The sequence below is a fragment of the Aspergillus candidus genome, assembly GCF_002847045.1.
Source record: "Aspergillus candidus strain CBS 102.13 unplaced genomic scaffold BDW47scaffold_20, whole genome shotgun sequence".
Lineage (NCBI taxonomy): Eukaryota > Fungi > Ascomycota > Eurotiomycetes > Eurotiales > Aspergillaceae > Aspergillus > Aspergillus candidus.
The window spans coordinates 145,280-164,458 of record NW_020194025.1 but is presented as its reverse complement, the minus strand read 5'-3'; the positions used below and the strand labels follow the sequence as shown (position 1 = coordinate 164,458).

Genomic DNA, 19,179 nt, shown 5'->3' with positions numbered 1-19,179 from the left:
ACAACATTCAAGTCCGTATTCAAAAAGTATTATCTTGACTGAATATGCGGTCTATCCTATTTATCAACGCAATGAACTGAAATGAAGATTCTATATATGTAAGACTCAGGGTCTCGAGTGTCTAAATGCTATATATACTAAATGAGTCGAATGACGGAGCACATTCGGCTGTAACTCCAGTAGATACAGTCTTCCTACCGCGTGAATTTCAAAGCCAACACGACAAGAGATCAAAACGCGAAGAAAAGAAAGGAAAATAAAGCAAGAGAAAATACATAACAAACACGACACGCTAACAACGCACTAAATGTTCAGCTCAGATCCGGTACAATGACATCAGAGTACAATGATATCAGACAGTCAACCAAGGAACAACAAACAAAAGGAAAAGGGTATAGATCAAGAACTGCCGTACCCGCCCTCCAGATTTCTGTAAATGCTAGACTGCAGGAACTCATCACGCATAATCGCACTGATATCTGAATTGCGATACTGGTGGAGATCGTCCCGCTGGAGACCACGCAGTTGCTCGCGGCCGGCAGTGGACAGGGAGATAGTGCGGGAGTGGTGGCCGCTGTTGCGGCCGTGGCGGCCAAAGGGAGGGGACCTGGTGCCGCCGGAGTGGTGGGAGAGGCCGCCGCGGGGGGCGAAGACAGGTAGGGAGGCGCTGCTAGGAAGGGGCAGGAAAGAGTCCGTGTCTGTGGAGAGATTGCTCAGGCCCGAACGGACGGAGGAGGAGCGGTGGCCGTTTGGGCCGTTGCTGAACATAGGGTAGTTTGAGAGGGAACTGTAGACGGTTGTGATGCCCGAGGCGGCGGAGGAGCGCCATGATTGCACGGCGCTGGTTGGAATCGTGATGACTTCTTCTTCGATAGGGAGGGGGTCTTGCTGGAGGGCTGTTGCGACGTCTGTGGGCTCGCTGAAGGCGTTGGTGGGGCGGGAGGACATCAATTTTGCGGACTTGCCGATCCAGAGCATCTGCTCGTGTTCGCGGAGGTAGCGGTCGCCGCTGAAGGATTTTTGGACGATCTTGCGAGTCATCATGCCGAGTTTGCGGCGGAGGTCGGACTTCTCGTACATGCGGCGGGTGATGCGGGCGACATCTTCGGGGGTCGGGGAGGAGGTGAGGACAGGGGCTTCTTCCGCGTCTTCGGCGTATTTGGCCCATTCGCCAAGGAGGCCGAGCATAGATATTTGTGCCTTGGCGAGGGCTTGCGCGTCGTTTGGTGCCACGACGGCGCTGAATCGCGAGAAGTCGTCTGGGTCGCTGAGGACTCGGAGCGAGGCACCGACGTCGGTGCAGACTACTGGGGCGCCAGTCAAGGCTGCTTCACCGAGAGCTAGGGGAAGTCCTTCGGAGAGCGACGAGTTGAGAAAGAGCCAGGTGTTTTCGAGGACCTTCATCGGGTCTGCAGTTCCGCGTAGAGTGACCTTGCCGCGGAGGCCCTTCGATGCAATGATCTCTTGACATTCGGTGGAGTATGTCGGTGCTTTGTCGATGGCCCCGTATATGTCCAGATGGTAATCGTCGAACTTCCACTGGTTGATGATGATGTCGGCGGCCAGAAGGGCGGTTTTGATATCCTTGGCGTACCAAACGTGGGACAGCATGGTGACAGTCGGGCGTTGGGACTTGATCTCCTTCACCGGAGCAAATTTCTGCATGTCAGTGATACCGTTGACGACGGGGTCGACCTTGCGACGGAAGATATTGCGGTGCTCAATGGTCCCTTGACAGGTTCCAATCTCGACCTCCCAGCCGGGGTTGAAGAAGTCCGCACAGGGCAGGATGATATCTGCGTGATGGAGCGTGACGACAGAAGTAATGCGCATCAAACCCAGCAAGCAGTTGCGGACGAACGGCGAGAGCTTGCAGAGGGCGGACGACAGACAAAGATTGGTCTCACGCCAGCTAATGGCATGGTCCCAGATTTGAAGGGTGCAACTCCGCTTCAGCTTGCAAACTACCCCATAGGATGCGCTCACGCTATGATGGGACGCTTGGAACACGCTTGGAATCTTTTCGGGGATCGGGATCGAGAAGATGAACAGATACCGGTACCAGAGCTGCAGAGCAGTATCGAGGGACCCCAACGTGGGCAATTCTGTCTGGAACCATTCAGACGAGGGAATACTGTTAGGCATCTCCTGGGTGAGCCAGAGGTCACGCCAGCTCTCCTTGACAATTTCGCTGTCCCAAATCTGGGTCCAATGACGCGATTCCTGGAAGTAAGTGTTCAAGTTTACCAAAGCGCGGGTCGCCTGGTTAACATCAGCTTTGGAGAGGTGTACGGCGCGTGCGCCCTTCACCAGCGCTGTCAATATCGGAATGAAGTTCAACTTGATATCCAGATCGCTGGCCGAAGTGACATTGTCTACCTCGGAATCTAGCTTGTTTCTGAACAGACCGTGCGTTGGGGTGAGGAAGTCAAGGCCCCAGAGCGGAATAACCTTCAATGAGAGAATGTTCTGCTCCGTCTGGTGCTTGGGGACCCCAAAGTCGTTTGCAGACTCGCAGATCATGTGCCATTTGATGGATCGCAGCGAATTGATCATGTCGCGTCGACAGGCCGAGACACCACCACCTTCATTCGGCCAAGTACCAGTGTCGGCGGCCATGACATGCAAGGATTTCTCGGTGTCGGATCCAAAATCCTTTGACCTGGTGTTGACCACAGCATCGCCTCCGGGCCCGAAGTTGAAAAGGTCGCTGATCTTCACAGCAAGCGGAGTCCAGCTGGAGATATTGTCGTCGAGGTCTGCACTAGCGGTGACACTGTCTGCGCGAAGCTCCAGGTATTTCTTCGCCGACGCCAGATCGCCGCGATCGCGGCTGCGCCAATACGGCGCAAGGGCCTTGTCGCGTCGCAGGAGTCGGTCGTCCATCCAGCGAACAATGATACCGTCGAAGTCAACGCGGTCTTTCCAGGCCTTCCAAATCTGCGAACGAGCGCGAGAGGTCGATACTGGAAAACGCTTAGTGGTCAACCCGAAAAATCGCGTCATGATGTTTGAACTAAGGCTCTCGCAGTATATGAGTGGGTTGTCGTGGACAAAGCTTGTGTATCGTGGCTTCGCGAGGACGGCCAGGAAGTCATGTTCAATCATTGGTGGCGTCTGGATCTTCTGTCCATTGAGCGTCGTGAAAATCATCGGGTGGAACTTGTGATCGTAAAGCCAGCGAGACTCATAGACATCGGCGCCCTGAACGAATGTTGCTTCCGTAACCTTGGAATGAGGAATCCACCGTTCAACCTTCTCAGGATGCCGGATGGGAGGTGCACACCAAGACACAGTACATGTGATGTGCGAGAGGGCAAACTCGGCTCGGAGTAGCTCGTCGCCAAACCGAGGGTTCTTCCGGTAATGGTACTTGAAGCGGATGAGATTGCCATCTTTCATGTAAGATCCAGCCTCGATGAGTCCCTTGCGGTTGTACTGAATGCTCTGAAGCTTATCCTGCCCTCGCACACAACGCCGACCCATTGGGATCTTGGACTCTGAGATCTTGGACAAGGACAAGACTTTCTTCGCTGGTACGCGATAGTCGTAGTGGAACTCATTGGAGAGCTTCCCGTCTTTGAACTCCTGTCGAACGAGTAACAAAATGTCTTTGGAGTAGGTGCTCACATGGTTGAGATGCTTGGTTCCCTCAGGCTCCGTTTTGTGCTCCCCTAGGTAGTAGTAGACTTTAAAGCCACCGTCCGGTTCATTGTGTCTGAATGCCGTGAAAGTCCCGTCCAAGCCTTGAACTCGGTATCGGTTCTTCTTGATCGCGATAGTCATGCCCTTCGTCTCGTTCCAGAGCTGCTTGACATTGCGTCGGCCGTAGAAAAGAAAGAACGATAGGCCGATGTCTTGCATGATTTTGGCGTAGGTCCAAACCAAGTTCAAAAAATATACTAGCGGCACTCGAACGAAGGCAGAACGGCGACTCATGACGTGGTTCAGCTCCCTTTGGAATTCAGGCTCCGCGATTAGAGCCACGACAGTGAACTTAACGACCGCACCAATCTTGTGCCACAAGGAGCTGAGTGACCGCTGGACAACGGAGACGGCTAGAGGAGGCAGTCTCGAGATATACGGGATGTACGTTGCGGTGTTGATATCCTTGGTCACAGTAGATTCGCCGGTTCCGTAATGCGCATAATCAAGAACACTGACCGCAGTGGCGGCTCCAAGGTTGCTTCTCGCAACGTGAACAGCGAGTTCTTTAGTGTCGAAGCGGCAGAGTCTTGCCTGAAGCCATTTTGCGCCATCGTCGGATAGCTGGCAGGGTTTGCCAATGCAGCGGTCCAGCAACGACTCCCGGATATGTTTCGGAAGTTTCTCCCAATGAGAGTCGCACTCGAACCCAAGGCAGAGATTCCGCAGAAGCTCCTTCTTGGCCCAGCGGATGACAGCCAGAGTGTTGGTTTCATCGCGGAGTTGTCGAGCAGTGGTCTTGGTGATACCTGCCGTGACAAGCGATTCAGCAAGGATAGCGTACTCATGTGGCATCTTCAAGTGTGTTTCGGCAACCGCATGTAGGAGAGTCTCAGCGACGACTTGACAATTCGCGCTGACATCGATGCGCTCGTCCAACCCGCGGCCGACACAAATGGCAATCCTCAAGTGATTTCCATCGTTGCAGCTGAGCGCATTGATATTGGGGCCCAGCGAGCCTACAGGAACAAGGTCCATTGAAATTTGGCCGTTTGCCCACGAATCCAGCGCCAGATTCACAAGATCGTCGGAGTTTGGAAACGCCTCTTCTATTCTTGGCTCCACCCTACGGGATGTCAAGATAGTTCTGATCTCAATCCCAGGATAGGCGTTAGGGTGGAGCTTGAGCCGGGAGTCTTGTGGAACACGAGAAATCCCCTCGAAGAAAGTCTGCAATTCCTGCTGGGACCATTCAGGGTCTGACCACGGGGCGGTATGGGCGTGGAATGTCTTCCCCAGTTCCACCGGAGAGTCGACCTTTTTTGGCATGCCCATCTTGGCCGTAAAGAGCGAGAGAATGGCAACTGTCCAGGTAGCAGCACCGAGGCCAATGACCTGCGAGTATAGAAAATCTTCTGGCATGCGCACTTTGAGAGCAATACCAACAGACAGGCCGACAATCGCCCCACATATGAGAGGTTTCAATGCGTGAGGGCCCGTAAAGATCTTTGTGTACTGGTACCAAAGCAAGCCGGTATATGCCAGCACGTAGGCGCAAAATATGATCATGGCTTCACGCGTAGACTGGAATGTCCATATGAGAGCCGTTGAAAATGCGAGACTCCAGACATGCAACATTAGAAACTTGAAAAGGGTCTTCCAGTACACCTTTCTCTTGAACTTAATATCACGCTTTTGGGAAATCCGTATGTCTTTTGACGTCTGCACAGCCATGGCTGTGTGGCTACCGACAAGATCATGTAGCGCTTGGGCCTGGGTATCAATGAGAACAGCACCGACCAGGTAGTATGCCAGACCAAATCCCACAGCCATACGATTAGCATCATTCAGGGCTGGGGCCAGACCAAGGTTGTGGCCACCACTTAGCAAGTCCACCCACTTATCGAGGAGAGCGATGATGAAGTACAAAATACCACATCCAATTTCTTCGCTCGACTGGCGCCAGTGGATAAATGCATTGTGAAGACGGATACCTTTCTGGGAGCTTCGAAGAGTGTCGAGGGCGACCTTTGTTTGGATATTCCATCCAGAACTAAACGGAATCGGTCGAGGCACATCGGCATATCTGCAATACCAGTCGAGAAGGAATTTGGTGGATTCCCAGTCTCTCGCGAGCTCTAGGACCAGTGTGTCGGTGGTCGACTTCGAGAATATACCCCGGTTCTTTTCAGCCAGAACGTCCTGAAGCAGCGCCTCTCTTGATAGCTTGAGAACAGCAGGGTCACTCAGACCACCGAAAACCTTCTCGTCGTTCTTCCCATGCGCGGCGATATACCATTTCCGAATTTCGGCATCATCAGTACGCCTGATATCCTGATACCACGTAACCCATTTCGATGCAGCACCCCGGAGGCCAAATAACAAAACTCCGATGAAGATGTACATGACAGCGATGTAAATGGCCGAATCGTTCCCGGCAAATGTTGTAATGACCGGTGAAACGAAGAGAATCGGGATACAGGCGAAGATGACCTTACGACCGGAGAGGAAGGAGCTGTTCGGATAACTGAAACTGGCCAGTGATGCGAAAGCAGAGAAATAAATCGTCAACGAGATAAGATATAAGTAGAAGACGATTCCTGCGCGAGGGCCCTTCACCCCAGCAATGACAACAAACCCTATTAATCCACCTGCAATGGTGAACGCGATACCAGCGATCAGCCTGATGAGAACGAACATGTTAGCCGCTGCGAAAGCCATGGAGATGAGATAGTAAGGCCCTCCACAGGCAATCCATGTGCCGATTCCACCGGATAACAGGAGAGAAATCATCAGAGCAATAGTGGCACTCTGCTGTTCATCATAAGTCATGAAGGCTGAAAGGTATAGTCCACGCCCAATGATCGTGAGCAAAACTATGTCGATCAGAGCAGGAAAGGCAAAGACACTGAGAAAGGTAAACCGCTGGTATCCAGGCAATGGCTTGACTTTGTCATCTGGGTTGACGTCGATTTGCGCGCCGGCGTATGCTGTTGCCATCTCGGGGGCGCCATTGATCCAATTAGGAAGCTCTTTGTCGGAGTACTGTCTCCGGAAGCGATCCAACAAAAGCTTTCCAAACGCACTAGGCGAGATGTCGAAATAGGCTTCACAGCGGGATCCCAGAGCAAAGGACTCGGCAAAGGCGGCCGCCTGGTCGGATTGGTTGTTGAACAGTGGATTTCGGTCAGTCACCTCGGTGTAGATTTCATCTAACGCACCTTTCCTGGCCGCACAGAATAGTGAAAGGACCATCATATCTATATAGGCATCAACCTGGCCCGCCTGAAGTAGATTTCCGAGGGCTTGAGATATGGAAGCAAGCTCGGTTTCACGGCGTTCCTTCAAGATCTGTGTCAAGATAATATCGGTCTCTTGGAATAAAGCAAGACATGTTGAAATAGCAGGATGTGGGCATCCCTGTTGGCGATACCAGTCGACGCGCGTCTTAACCACATCGCTGGAAGTGATCGATCCATCCAGGTAAGAAACGGTGTTGAGCTCCTTCAGGTGGCCTAGTGATGGCATATCGATAAGCTGTTGTCGAATGTATGAAGTGATGGTCTCGGACATTTCGCTCGTTGCGTCTGTCAGTGACAAATGTTGCAGCAGAAGTAGTCGCTCCTCTGGGCTCAACAAATCAATATCCTGAATGACTCGCCGGGGCAGATCGGTGCCCTCAGCGACATTTTTGGACCACCTCGCGAAAGCGGTCTCTGCCTCAAAGCTCACATGGCGCGGAAAGCCCTTTGCAGATAGGAAAGTATGCAACACAGTTCCAGCAAGGCCTTGAGCATTCTTTGACACAAACACCTCCAGACCGTCTGCATCCAATTGATAAACAGCCCAGAAACGCACACCGGTGCTTTTGCGTAATCCAGAGTCGAGACCAAGATTGATCCGGAGTAAATCATTATTTGCCAGGTTTGCCAGCTCTTTGACGGCGGCAGCGAGTTGCTCGGATTCTGCCCAGTGCGAAATCACATAGTTATCGTGGAAGTGCCTGAGGAGCTGACCGATGCTCTGGACCTTAGAGAATGGAACCGGGTGAAGCAAACCCAGGCTTTTCAACCGCTGTTGAGAATGTAGAATCTCTGCAAAAGCGGACGCAGACGTCTCGGATCCTAGGGGAAAACAGCCAAAAGCTTTGTATTCCACACCGGCCAATGATATTGATAGTGGGCTGCCTTGCGATTTCACCTGCGCCACCCAGTCTGGAGGTTCGCGAACGCTAGTGGTCATTTTGTCGGCAACCACCGGGTGGGATTCGGAGGAGGACAAAAAATCTTCTAGGGAGGGAAAAGACTGAAGCATCGTATCCCAGGCATCTGTCTCGACCGCATTGCTGGAAACTTGCAAGTTGGAACGCCACTTATCATGCGCTTTCATGATCTCGGCATCCTTTAACCACCCAAAGGCCGAGAGAGGTTCGTGAACCTTCACATTGAGAGAGGCGTTATGCAGGGCGGACGCGCGACCAATCCAGGGAATCGCGCTGTAAAAGTTGCACCATTGAAGTGATCGCTGAACAACCGCATTAGAAAGAGTTGCATTGTCGTCCACGGTCTCCCATGTCATTACTGCGAAATCTCGCATGCACGACTCAGAGACAAACGCTTTGATGGTGGACTGCATGTCGGCCATTTGGAAATAGTCCCGCTTTTGACCCTGGGGCATGATGCTGGCATTTCGGATGACCAGCCCGGCAATCGCGGTTGACTGCAGGGACTTGCGGTCCTTTAGGAAGTGAGGAGGTCCAGTCTCCAGATACACTTCCAAGCCCAGACTGTGAATAATCTCACAAAGTCGGATCCAGATACGGGGACTGAGCTTGTCCTCCCAATTTGCCAGAATAATGCCATTGAACCCTGCACCGTCAAAAGACGCAGCGATCGAACTCTCGATCTTGCCCAGCGCTGACAGAGGTGAGTCGTTGTTTGCAAGTACGAGGTCGAGGTCGACCCTCCCGAGAACTTTCCGTCTTCGACTATGCAAAAGGGCGTTGGCGACACCAGGCTGGGACGGGTCGAGGACTAATATATCCCATTGGCCCAGAATCCGGGATTCGTCCTCGCTCGGGGGCGAACTGAAAGTTCCAAGGTATACACCAAACGAGGCTGGCTTCCGCTTGGTGATGACAGCATTTGTTAAATCAAGCTCTCGATTGGAGAGCTGTTCCAGTCGTCGGGACACACTTGCAGGTATGGTCTCTAACCGCGGTTTTGACTAAGAATACGGCGCAAGTCGCTGATTAGAAATGCCAGAGGATTTAAGGCCGAATGGTGTTCATACCTTATAATATCTCCACAGCCGACGTCCCGCGGAGAATAAAATGTAGGTCCCACCAAGCCCGATGCTTGCTAGGAGGATCCCGATAAGAACCTGAAAATGTCAGTCAGTCACCCGCTGGAAGAGTATTCAAGAAGTCCCATACAAATTGCCACCAGTGTTTGGTCATGCCATCCCACCCAACGGGCGAGACTGGGAGGATTTCCACCATTGCAGCAGGTGATGATTAAAAATAAAGACGGAAATAGAGGAAAGATGAGACGGGTATAAAAAGAGTGGAGCGAAAAGATTATAGGGCTATAGGATGCCCGGACGGCATATAGCGCAGGAACAACAAGGTCGGTATCATGAGACCATAGTCATCAATGCAGGTTTCTGCCAGATCAGGTCGCGATGCACAATCTGACCTGACAGGCCAATCCAACCTGGGGGGGGGGCAGTAATGTAGGAAAGAAACACGGTAGATGACAGGGACAACAACTGTCCAATATGTACGAGGTAAAGGGCTGACGGGGGAAACTAAGTCTCAAGGGCATCGGACGATCATCTGTCGATATACAATTTGCCTTTGGCTCTATAATCCAAAGCGATGGTTCGCTCAGCCTCAGAAATCTGCAAGGTTCGGCCCAAATGCTACATTCCAGTAGGATTATGAGGCGAGAAGCAGGCGAAAAAATGAACAAAAATATCAAAAATCAAAAGGGAAAACGGCGCTCACAAATATAGAAACACTGGAGAGCACAAAGAAATAAAAACCTAATTCAATAAAGAATTGAAAAATAAGGGAACCATGTTTCAGAACGCTCTGGACTGATGCAGCTCCAGTGTTAGCCGACGACGCCGGCTATACTGGACCAGGACATCTCGGGCGTCGAGAGTTGGGACAAAAATAGCTAAGAGAAACCGCTCAAATCAGCCCGGCGCTAGAAAATCTGGGATTGATACTACCACAGGAAGTCACCCCAAATCAGATTGATCGTTCACCGCAGGGAGTAAGGGTCCAACCATCTCGAGCCATGAAGGTGGCGACAGCACGCCTGGTAGCGTGGCTGCCATCGAGATGCTGGTCAACCATCAACCCTGTCCGCTTGCTCTACCGGGTGAGATGGATGTTGGAAGAAACACCATCCTGCACTACTACCGGTAGATGGTTGTAGCACCGGCATCACTCGAGTAGAAGCCGACCCTCTCTACCCTGTTTCAGGGTACACTCGGAAGGGGATTCAGCATTTGAGGTCATGTCATGTTCCCGATGTCATGGGACAAATACAGGCAAGATCGTCAGATTATCTCATGATCCACCAGAAAGACTTTAATGCTAGGAATGCCCCCGAACGAGAGAGGTCAATAAGATGTGCAAAAATAGGCAAAGAATTTGATTGTGGTGGCATCCCTGGGCTCTGATTGGTGGTAGAATATTATAACGCCCGTCAGACTCTTGACTTTCGAGGTGACCGGGGGGATCCATGGCGAGTCCCCGAGGAAGAAAAGGTACATGCAGAGAGAGAGAGCGAGAAGCGAACAAGCGAAGTCCAAAGCATCTGAAACCTGCAGATGTAATATTGGTATACATGTGGATGGTTGGTTATACGGTTGGATGGTTATACGGTATCGTATAGTTCCGAAAATCAACTTTTGCAATTTGACATGTAAAATACACACTGGGAAACGTTACACCCTGTGATACGAGAATATCACCTCATCTCATCCCGTCATCTCTTGACTTCTCTCTCTCTGTCTTGTGCATTTACTATTCTTCTCTTCTTGTCGTCCGCCCCCCCTGTTCAACTCTCGATTTAGTCTCATTCTATACCGATACTCCTAGTCTCATCCCAAATTCTCAACCCAGACATTAGATTCCGCCGACCCTGGTCCTCCCTTCCTGTTGACTTAAATACCAAAACACCACTGGGTGGCGTCTGTCCCACCGCATCAAATTCTTTTGTTCCCTACTAAGTCAAGCTCGTCTATTTTGCCTTCTTTGAATTGACTAATGCGGGTTCCATTCCCGTATGGCAAGACATTGGACTTGTCTATTGGGACCAACTCATCTTCATCAAATTCCACTCGCGCAACCCGTCAACATGGATCACAACCCCTGCCATCTGATTTCGGCTATCTAAATAGACATGGACACAATCCTCCGGCACAATGTTTCCCCCCACCTGACGAGGTTGGGGTCGGGCGATGGATCAATGTCTTGCCTGTCCAGTGGCCGAGGGTTGGGCCTACCAAAAGACCCGCCCTTCACGCCTCCAGTTATGCCCGCAAAACTCCGTAGCGGTGGTAGGAAAGCGCCTCCTCTGATCGAACACGATGAAATAAGTCTCGTCGAGGTCTCACTTCTACTATTTGGTTATTAGCTAGTGTATATTCAACCAACGGGAGACAGACAATTGGATCTAGGATCCCCGACTCGATTTTAATACCCTACATAAACGTGATCGTGCTCGCCCGCTGGATGGGCTGTCCATCTCCGACTGTCTGCGTCTGTGCCTGCATGTCCACAGCCTGAGCTCTAGCCCCACCATCAGTCGTTCCTATTCGTTGGAGTTCCTGCATTCCGTAACCAGTCACTTTTTTCTTCTGTCAGGTCCGCCTTCCCCTTGGGCCGTATTGCAATGATTCCCGTCTGGATCATCCAGGTCGGTTGTTACTTTGGCCTTATAACATGCAACACTCCCCCCGGAATATTTCCTGATGGATCTCCAACTGTGATCCGTCCCGTGCCTCCTCCTCGGACTACTGCAACGGCGGGAACCACAGACACAGCTTCTCATAGTGTGACTTCAACGTCCACCCCCTCTTCGACAACCAGCAGTTCTTCCACTACTTCTTTCACCACTTTCGTTTCCCAAACTCCAAGCTCCTCTGTGAGCGCGTCGACCACTATGTCGTTCAGCTCTTCGAGCATGATTCCCAGTCTGACCCCCTCTGCTTCGCCTATCGGCCAAGGGTCCGTGGCAGCCAACATCCTGGTTATTGCGAGAGACTCTGCTGCAGTTGGTGTAGCCACATCTGGTCTCAATGGCTATGGCATCCCGTTCACATCGCTGGTAGTCCCCCAGGCTGGTGTCAATCTGCCGGCCTTGAATGACAGCGCCGGGGGAAACTTCGGTGGCATTGTCGTGGCCGGTGAAGTCAGCTATGACTATGGGGCTGGTCAAGGTTTCCAAAGTGCCCTGACGGCCGACCAGTGGAATCAGCTGTATGCTTACCAGATGGCCTATGGTGTGCGCATGGTGCAGTACGATGTCTTTCCCGGGCCGAAATTCGGCGCTGCTGCTTCGGGTGATGGGTGCTGCGAGAACGGCGTGGAGCAGTTGTTCTCGTTCTCCGACATCAGCGATTTTCCGTCGTCTGGACTTCGGACGGACGCTGGGGTCAGTACGCAGGGTCTCTGGCATTATCCGGCGACGATTAGCAACACGACCACCACGAAGGAAATCGCCCAGTTTGCCGCTGGTGGAGGTTCGTCTGGCACCACGACTGCGGCCGTCATCAATAACTTTGATGGACGGCAGCAAATGGCATTTTTCATTGGATTTGACACCGTTTGGAGTGCCACCTCTAATTACGTGCAGCACGCATGGATTACGTGGCTCACTCGGGGTCTCTACCCGGGCTATCGGCGGGTCAAGCTGAGCACACAGATCGACGATATGTTCCTGGAGACCGAGATCTACAAGCCCAGTGGCACCAACTATCGCGTCAACACCGCTGATATGGACGGCATTGCTAGCTGGATCCCCTCTATCGTTGATAAGATGAACCCGGGCAGCAGCTATTTCCCCGAAGTCGGTCACAATGGCAACGGCAATGTGGAAGCGTCGTCCACCACGGAGAGCGGGGAGCGCAGCTGCAACGGAGGCGGCATCGAGTACGACTCCCCCCCGGATACCGCCTTGGAGTTCCAGAAGCCACTGGGCACCGGTACCGACCTGTGGCCCCCGGTCCCGAAGAACTACACCTGGTCGACGGAATGCACCAAGTTGGATCCGCTTCTGCTCTGGTGGACCGCCGAGGAGAACCGAGACCTATTCGGCCATATCTCCCACACGTTCAGCCACGAGGAGCAGAACAATGCCACTTACGCGGACGTGAACAAGGAGATCTCTTTCAACCAGGCCTGGCTGAGACAGGTCGGCCTCACCGACGCCAAGTACTTCACGTCGAACGGAATCATTCCCCCGGCCATCACGGGTCTGCACAACGGCGATGCGCTGCGGGCTTGGTACGACAACGGTATCCGCAACTGCGTGGGGGACAATACGCGCCCGCCGCTGGTCAACCAGCAGAACGGCATGTGGCCGTACTTCACCAAGTCGTCGACGGACGGGTTTGACGGTATGCAGGTGGACCCCCGCTGGGCCACGCGGATTTACTACAACTGCGACACCCCTGACTGCACGGTGCAGGAGTGGATCGATACGTCGGCCGGCAGCGGCGACTTCAACGACCTCCTGGAGATCGAGAAGGCGGAGACGATGCGCCACCTGTTCTCGCTGCACCACGGCGGGTACATGTTCCACCAGGCCAACCTGCGCAACGCAGACGTCGACCCCGTCACGGTCAACGGTGAGACAGACCAGTGGTCCATCTTCCAGGCGTGGGTTGAGGTGCAGGTGCAGGAGTTTGTGCGTCTGGTGGATTGGCCTCTGGTGACCGAGAAGCACCAGGACGTGAGTTCCCCCCAACACCACCACACTATAGTACCCCGCTAACAAACACAATAGATGTCCGATTCGTTCCTCGCTCGCTACACTCGCGACGCCTGCCAGTACTCTCTGCGCTACGCAGTCTCCGGCGGCCAGATCACCGGCGTAACGGTGTCGGCCAAGGATAACACCTGCAAGCGGCCAATCCCGGTGACGTTCGCCGTGGAGCCGACCAGCACGCAGGGGTTCAAGACGGAGCAGCTGGGCAGCGACCCGCTGACGGTGTGGGTGCAACTGTCGGGGTCGCCTGTGACGTTTACGCTGTCGACTCCGATTGACCTGTAGTAGGATAGCACAGCTCATGGCGGGGGATCTACTTCGATGGTCACCGACTTATGGTGATGACTAGCTATCTAGACGATAGTAATTAATCAATGCGTGTTACTCTTTGCATTACAGATCTTCTATCCTGAACAAAAGGAGGATAGTAAAAGAGTAGCCCAGACCAATTCCACCAAACCAGCCCAAGCACAACCAGAACCCCAACACCTTGCACCACCGCAAGAAGTAGTTATCGTAATAGCATGGGATATCAGCTGTACCAGCCCAAACCCGAACAAATGCCGATTCGGGGTTTCTATCCTAGTGCATCGGCTGAGGTAGCCTGGTCTACACTTTGTAATACCGCCAATATCTCAGGCACAAATCAGTAGTATCCGGATGACCGCTCCATAGGCGCTGTGCCTACCCACTGGTCCTCCTGCCTAGGCCGTGGTTGTGGTCTGTGGTCGGAGGCAGCAGAAAGGCCGAATGCATGGGCGTACTTGGTACCTACTTCGCAACATCCATGGCCCACATTATTGGATTATCCAAGCAAGCATGTTTCATCGTTCGTATTCGGTGAGAGGGGGCCTGGCTGGGCAGTTGTGGTATTGGGCTGGTTTTATTTTTTTTCCTTTTTATTTTGTTTTATTCTTTTCTTTTGAACATATATGTGTAGTTGATATAACAGTGATTCAGGCAAGTAAGCATCCATCTAGATCTCGAACTCAATCTCTATATCCGTACAATAAAGAAAGTCAAATAGAGTAGTTGTATACAGGTTTATATTACAGTACCATCAGCCACCGGCAATCAGCCGAGGACGACCCGTCACCAATAAATAGTATTTAATACATACTCTATACACAACATATCACATCACAACACAAGTCCATAAATCCAAAATAGAAAAAAAGTTCGAAGCGACTTTTCTCCCTCAAATCAAGCAGCCACTTCGCATCATTCTCATCCACTCGCCATGTTGACGGTGTGGGTAGGGTGATTAAGGCCTGGCAAGGCTATGAGACGAGTGTGTTGGCAGAGAATGACTGGTCATATTTTTCCCTGTCCCTTTTTTTTTTTACTTCCTCTCATCACTGATTGGGTTGGTATTTTCCGTCACTGGCTCTGGAGATGTCGATCTCCTACCTAGTTAGGTAGGTAGGTAGTATAATATGGGTTGAAGCAAACAGTGTTGAAAAAACAACGTGGCAGTGGAGAGACAGGAATGGACTATTGACAATGTCTTAAAACGGTGGTTAGTGGCGGAAGAGGGAACCGACGAGTCATGATTTATTTATTGATACACACTAATTTATGGTGTTAGTTGGAGGGTCAGTATGTATTATAAAGAAGGACCTTGTATGGTAATTTACACCCCAGGCATGGATGTCGTTTTGCAATACTGACACGAATGAGCAGCGTATGATTGGAAGGGTTCCAGTTGACGAGAACTCTTTCTTTCTCTGTATCACTTGTTCTCCCCTGTTGAATTGGTGGAAGGGATTGATTCTCCTTCATTCCCACCTGTGGCTATTCTAGTTGACAGTCTATGATCCAGGGTGATGAATGAATCAAGAAAGAAAGAAAGGAAGGAAGAGTGACTGGCGGTAGTCAAAGAACTAAGCCAGCGCTAATAATATCGCTCCCTCTCTGCCACAGGCTCAGCCATTAGGCTGCTTTATTCTTCTGGTCACCTGAGCATGGGCCTAGATCGGCGGCCAAACATTCTATCTGATCGCTGATCATTGAAGCTACTCCTAACTTTATTTCTTCATATCCATCGCTCTCCGATTTCCCCACCTGATCTTCATCCTGTTTTCCACCCACCAACGAGAAGATAAATAGAAAGAGAATCAATAAGTCAAAAAGAGGAGGAAAATGACAGCTGAGCCCCTGAAAGCCCCCTCAGGCGGCTTCAAAGCCTGGTCCACCAAGAAGAAACTCCTCGTCGCGCTCGGCATCCTCGCCGCAATCATCGCCCTCGCCGTCGGTCTCGGTGTCGGCCTAGGCATAGGCCTCAACAGTGACGACGATGATTCCGACTCTGACTCCTCCGACGACAACGACCACTTCCCACCCGGCCACTCCACACCCGCCAAGTGGCAACCCGCCGTCGGCACAACGTGGCAGATCGAGCTTCTACACCCACTCAAAGATACGTCCGTCGACGCAGACGTATACGACATCGACCTCTTCACGAACCCCAAGTCAACGATAGACGGGCTGCACGACGAGGGCCGCAAAGTCATTTGCTACTTCTCCGCGGGCAGTTACGAGAACTGGCGCCCTGACAAGGGCGACTTTGCGTCGGAGGACCTCGGCGCCGTGATGGACGGGTGGCCGGACGAGAAGTGGGTGAACGTGAGCGGGAAGAGCGTGCGGGACGTCATGTCCAAGCGACTGGATATGGCTGCCGAGAAGGGCTGCGACGGGGTCGACCCGGACAATGTCGACGGGTACGATAATAAAAATGGTGTGGGGTTGACGAAAGCGCAGGCGGCGGACTTTGTCAATTGGTTGGCGGACGAGGCACACGCGCGCAATATGTCGGTGGGGTTGAAGAATGCGGCCGCTATCATTCCGGCTGTGATTGATAATATGCAGTGGAGTGTTAACGAGCAGTGTGCGCAGTATGAGGAGTGTGATACGTACGCGGCGTTCGTCGAGAAGGACAAGCCCGTCTTTCACATCGAGTATCCCAAGGGCGATACAACGAACAATAATTTCCGGGTGTCGCAGACCAAGGTGGACAAGGCGTGTGATTTCCAGGAGTCGGGGAATTTCTCCACTGTCATTAAGAACATGAATCTGGACGATTGGATTCAGCATTGCTAGGTAGTTTCGTCTATCTGCTTGGATAGTTTTTTGTATACTGTTTCAATTCTCGAGTGTACTAATTCCATTTAGTTTCATTCAACCCCGTCTGTATCTTGCCTGCTCACATCCTGTAATCATAGCATCGAGAAATCAAGGATAAAGCCACCGTTGTAACTCCACCAAGTCCAATCACGGAACAACCCAAACAACAAAGACCAACACCAACACGAAACAAAGCATCCAGCTCACCCCCGGTCTCCCCCACCGACCGCCGACACGACACGGACATCGGCGAGTCCGTCCGCCCTAACGACCCAAAAGCAGACCTCCAAGCCGAGTCGGCGGCAGACAGCCTGAGCGCTGGTAGACACCTTCAGGTAGTATACATGACTGAAACAGTGAAATCACTGCAAGTAAGCACAGTGGGGCCCGTTCGGGCCAGATCTATAATAGTGGGGATGGATATAGATGCTATCCGACCGACTAAGGTTCGGGATATGGGTCTGCCCCATTTGAGGTAGTATCGAGTATCCGTATCGATTACCGCAGTATAGATACTCAAAATTTATGCGATACATCAGAGAAATGTACAGAAAGTAAAAATGGTATTTGCAATCAGATACAAAACGAGACAATCCCCGAAGTGAGCAATGCATAAAATACCAACAATGGACTGGTACCTACCTCGATCTTAACCGCCACATTTTGTCGACGATATTCTCCGTGTGCACTGAGCCCAGCAAGGATCGAGTCAGTGCGCTCGTTTATGCGGGTGTTCCTGATATTTCCATCTTACAGTCAGCCATCGGACCGAGGCCAGCAACAATTCCATATACCGTCTATCGAAGCAAAATAGATACGGAGTACACCGTCCACGGTAGGGTATGTACAAATTTAGGCCCTCTGAAGAAAAAAATGCACTGGATGTAAATATTTTCCTTCCATTCAGGCAGGCAAGAATGAGACATTTCAGGTCTGATTTGAAATCTCAGACGATTGGCGCCTTGGCTGCGTTGTTAGTACTTGCTGGGCTGGTACTTTAGTTTCTTCCTGCCCGATTCAGTTCTGTAAGGCTTTAGGGCTTGTCGGGTCACGGATTACGCCTGCAATACGAATCTTACACGTATCAACTAGCTATAATGATAACTATAATCCGTAATATCGGTAACGATAGTGTACAGATATATAAATCGATCATCCGTCGATCCGGTACACTGCCGATCGTAACACCGGTTAATCAATAGGTTGTTGTTCGTTCGTTCGTTTGTATTTTGCATCTCTGGCGGCGAACAGGTAGGTAGGTCAGCACTCACTCACCCACTAAACCAGAGCCAAGCCAGGCATCGAACGCACAGAACTTGTTGGGCCGAACGGGTAAAACGGAGATAGGATGACCAGTTATCTCCAGTAGGACAAACAGGATCGAATTCAATCCCGAAGCGAGCTTTGTACCCGTCTGTCCACCCACCCGGTCAGAAGTGACATGTTACATGGTGACAGACCGGAGAACTGGTACAAACTACTACCTACCTAACGAGATAATTACCTATCTGTGACCTACCTACTATGCATAACCCTGCCCCCCCCCCGCAACGAAACTTAGCCCTAACTTGCTCCGCGGAGAGAGCCCAACACTTGCGTGGAGTCTGGTTGAATTACTCCGATGCTACACATCTGATTTACTTTCTTTTTCTTTTTTCTCCGATGGGTGGTCGTCCTACAGTCATCTTTTGATTTCTTTCATAAGATGACGGGGTATAGTATCCTAGGTTTTGTTTTCTACCTCGCTTCTATGCCATCTATCTCCCCATCTACCTACTCACCTACACAATACAAGAATAGATAGATAATTAGATACATACGGATGTAAACATGTACATACATGCATGTCTTACCCCAAACCCCCAAAAAAAAAGAAAACACAAGTAAAAATAATGCCAAAAATAATTGACCTGCACGTAGTACACCCCCATTGTCCATGTTTTAGTTCTCCTCCCCCTCCCCCAATGTAGCATGTCATACAGGCCCCATCCTCCCACCTCTCTTCCCCCCCCCTTCGTCCTTCTTGCTCTTCTCCTCTCATTTCGTACTCCTTATCATAGCTTACTATACATTGAAAATCAACATCCGTATACCGATGTATTTATGTATATAAAGCAAGACTGGTCAGGTTTGACATACCCGATGGGAGGGTTACATTACATCTGTTGTTGTTTGGGCCACGGGCGTCATTCATTCTTTCCTTCTTTCTTTATTCCCTCCTTCCTTTGTTTCTACGTTCTTTCCCCCCCTTTCGGGCTAGAGAGTTAGGTGCCCTTGTTAGGGCTGGCTGGCGGGTTGGCTGCGACTTCTTTTTTTTGCCACTCGCAACGTGGACCATATCGCATTGGCGGGTGAGTTAGGGCTAGCAGGGAGGTCGAATTTTACAGCGTTATTTGAAAATTAC

General features: G+C 51.4%; 4 protein-coding genes across 4 annotated transcripts; 2 read left to right on the top strand and 2 right to left on the bottom strand.

Moving 5' to 3' along the window:
• Positions 1 to 72: 72 nt before the first annotated feature.
• Positions 73 to 9,271, bottom strand: gtb3 (glycosyltransferase family 4 protein). The gene is made up of 3 exons (XM_024818651.1): positions 9,080 to 9,271; positions 8,938 to 9,027; positions 73 to 8,871 (listed from the first exon to the last, which is right to left on the bottom strand). Exons 1-3 carry the CDS (start codon positions 9,143 to 9,145, stop codon positions 400 to 402), a joined length of 8,628 nt encoding a protein of 2,875 aa, XP_024672332.1. The 5' UTR covers positions 9,146 to 9,271; the 3' UTR covers positions 73 to 399.
• A 2,554-nt stretch (positions 9,272 to 11,825) lies between these two features.
• On the top strand, positions 11,826 to 13,937 carry agd3 (putative extracellular serine-rich protein; the record flags this gene model as incomplete). The annotated part of the gene is made up of 2 exons (XM_024815064.1): positions 11,826 to 13,616; positions 13,671 to 13,937. The coding sequence occupies 2 exons, from the start codon at positions 11,826 to 11,828 to the stop codon at positions 13,935 to 13,937; spliced, it is 2,058 nt and encodes a 685-aa protein (XP_024672331.1).
• Positions 13,938 to 15,335: 1,398 nt separating this feature from the next.
• On the top strand, positions 15,336 to 16,810 carry BDW47DRAFT_105193 (endo alpha-1,4 polygalactosaminidase). Its single transcript, XM_024812500.1, has one exon. It carries the CDS (start codon positions 15,795 to 15,797, stop codon positions 16,749 to 16,751), a length of 957 nt encoding a protein of 318 aa, XP_024672330.1. The 5' UTR covers positions 15,336 to 15,794; the 3' UTR covers positions 16,752 to 16,810.
• A 12-nt stretch (positions 16,811 to 16,822) lies between these two features.
• Positions 16,823 to 17,062, bottom strand: BDW47DRAFT_105191 (uncharacterized protein). The gene has a single exon (XM_024812499.1). The coding sequence runs from the start codon at positions 17,020 to 17,022 to the stop codon at positions 16,855 to 16,857; it is 168 nt and encodes a 55-aa protein (XP_024672329.1). The 5' UTR covers positions 17,023 to 17,062; the 3' UTR covers positions 16,823 to 16,854.
• Positions 17,063 to 19,179: the final 2,117 nt, after the last annotated feature.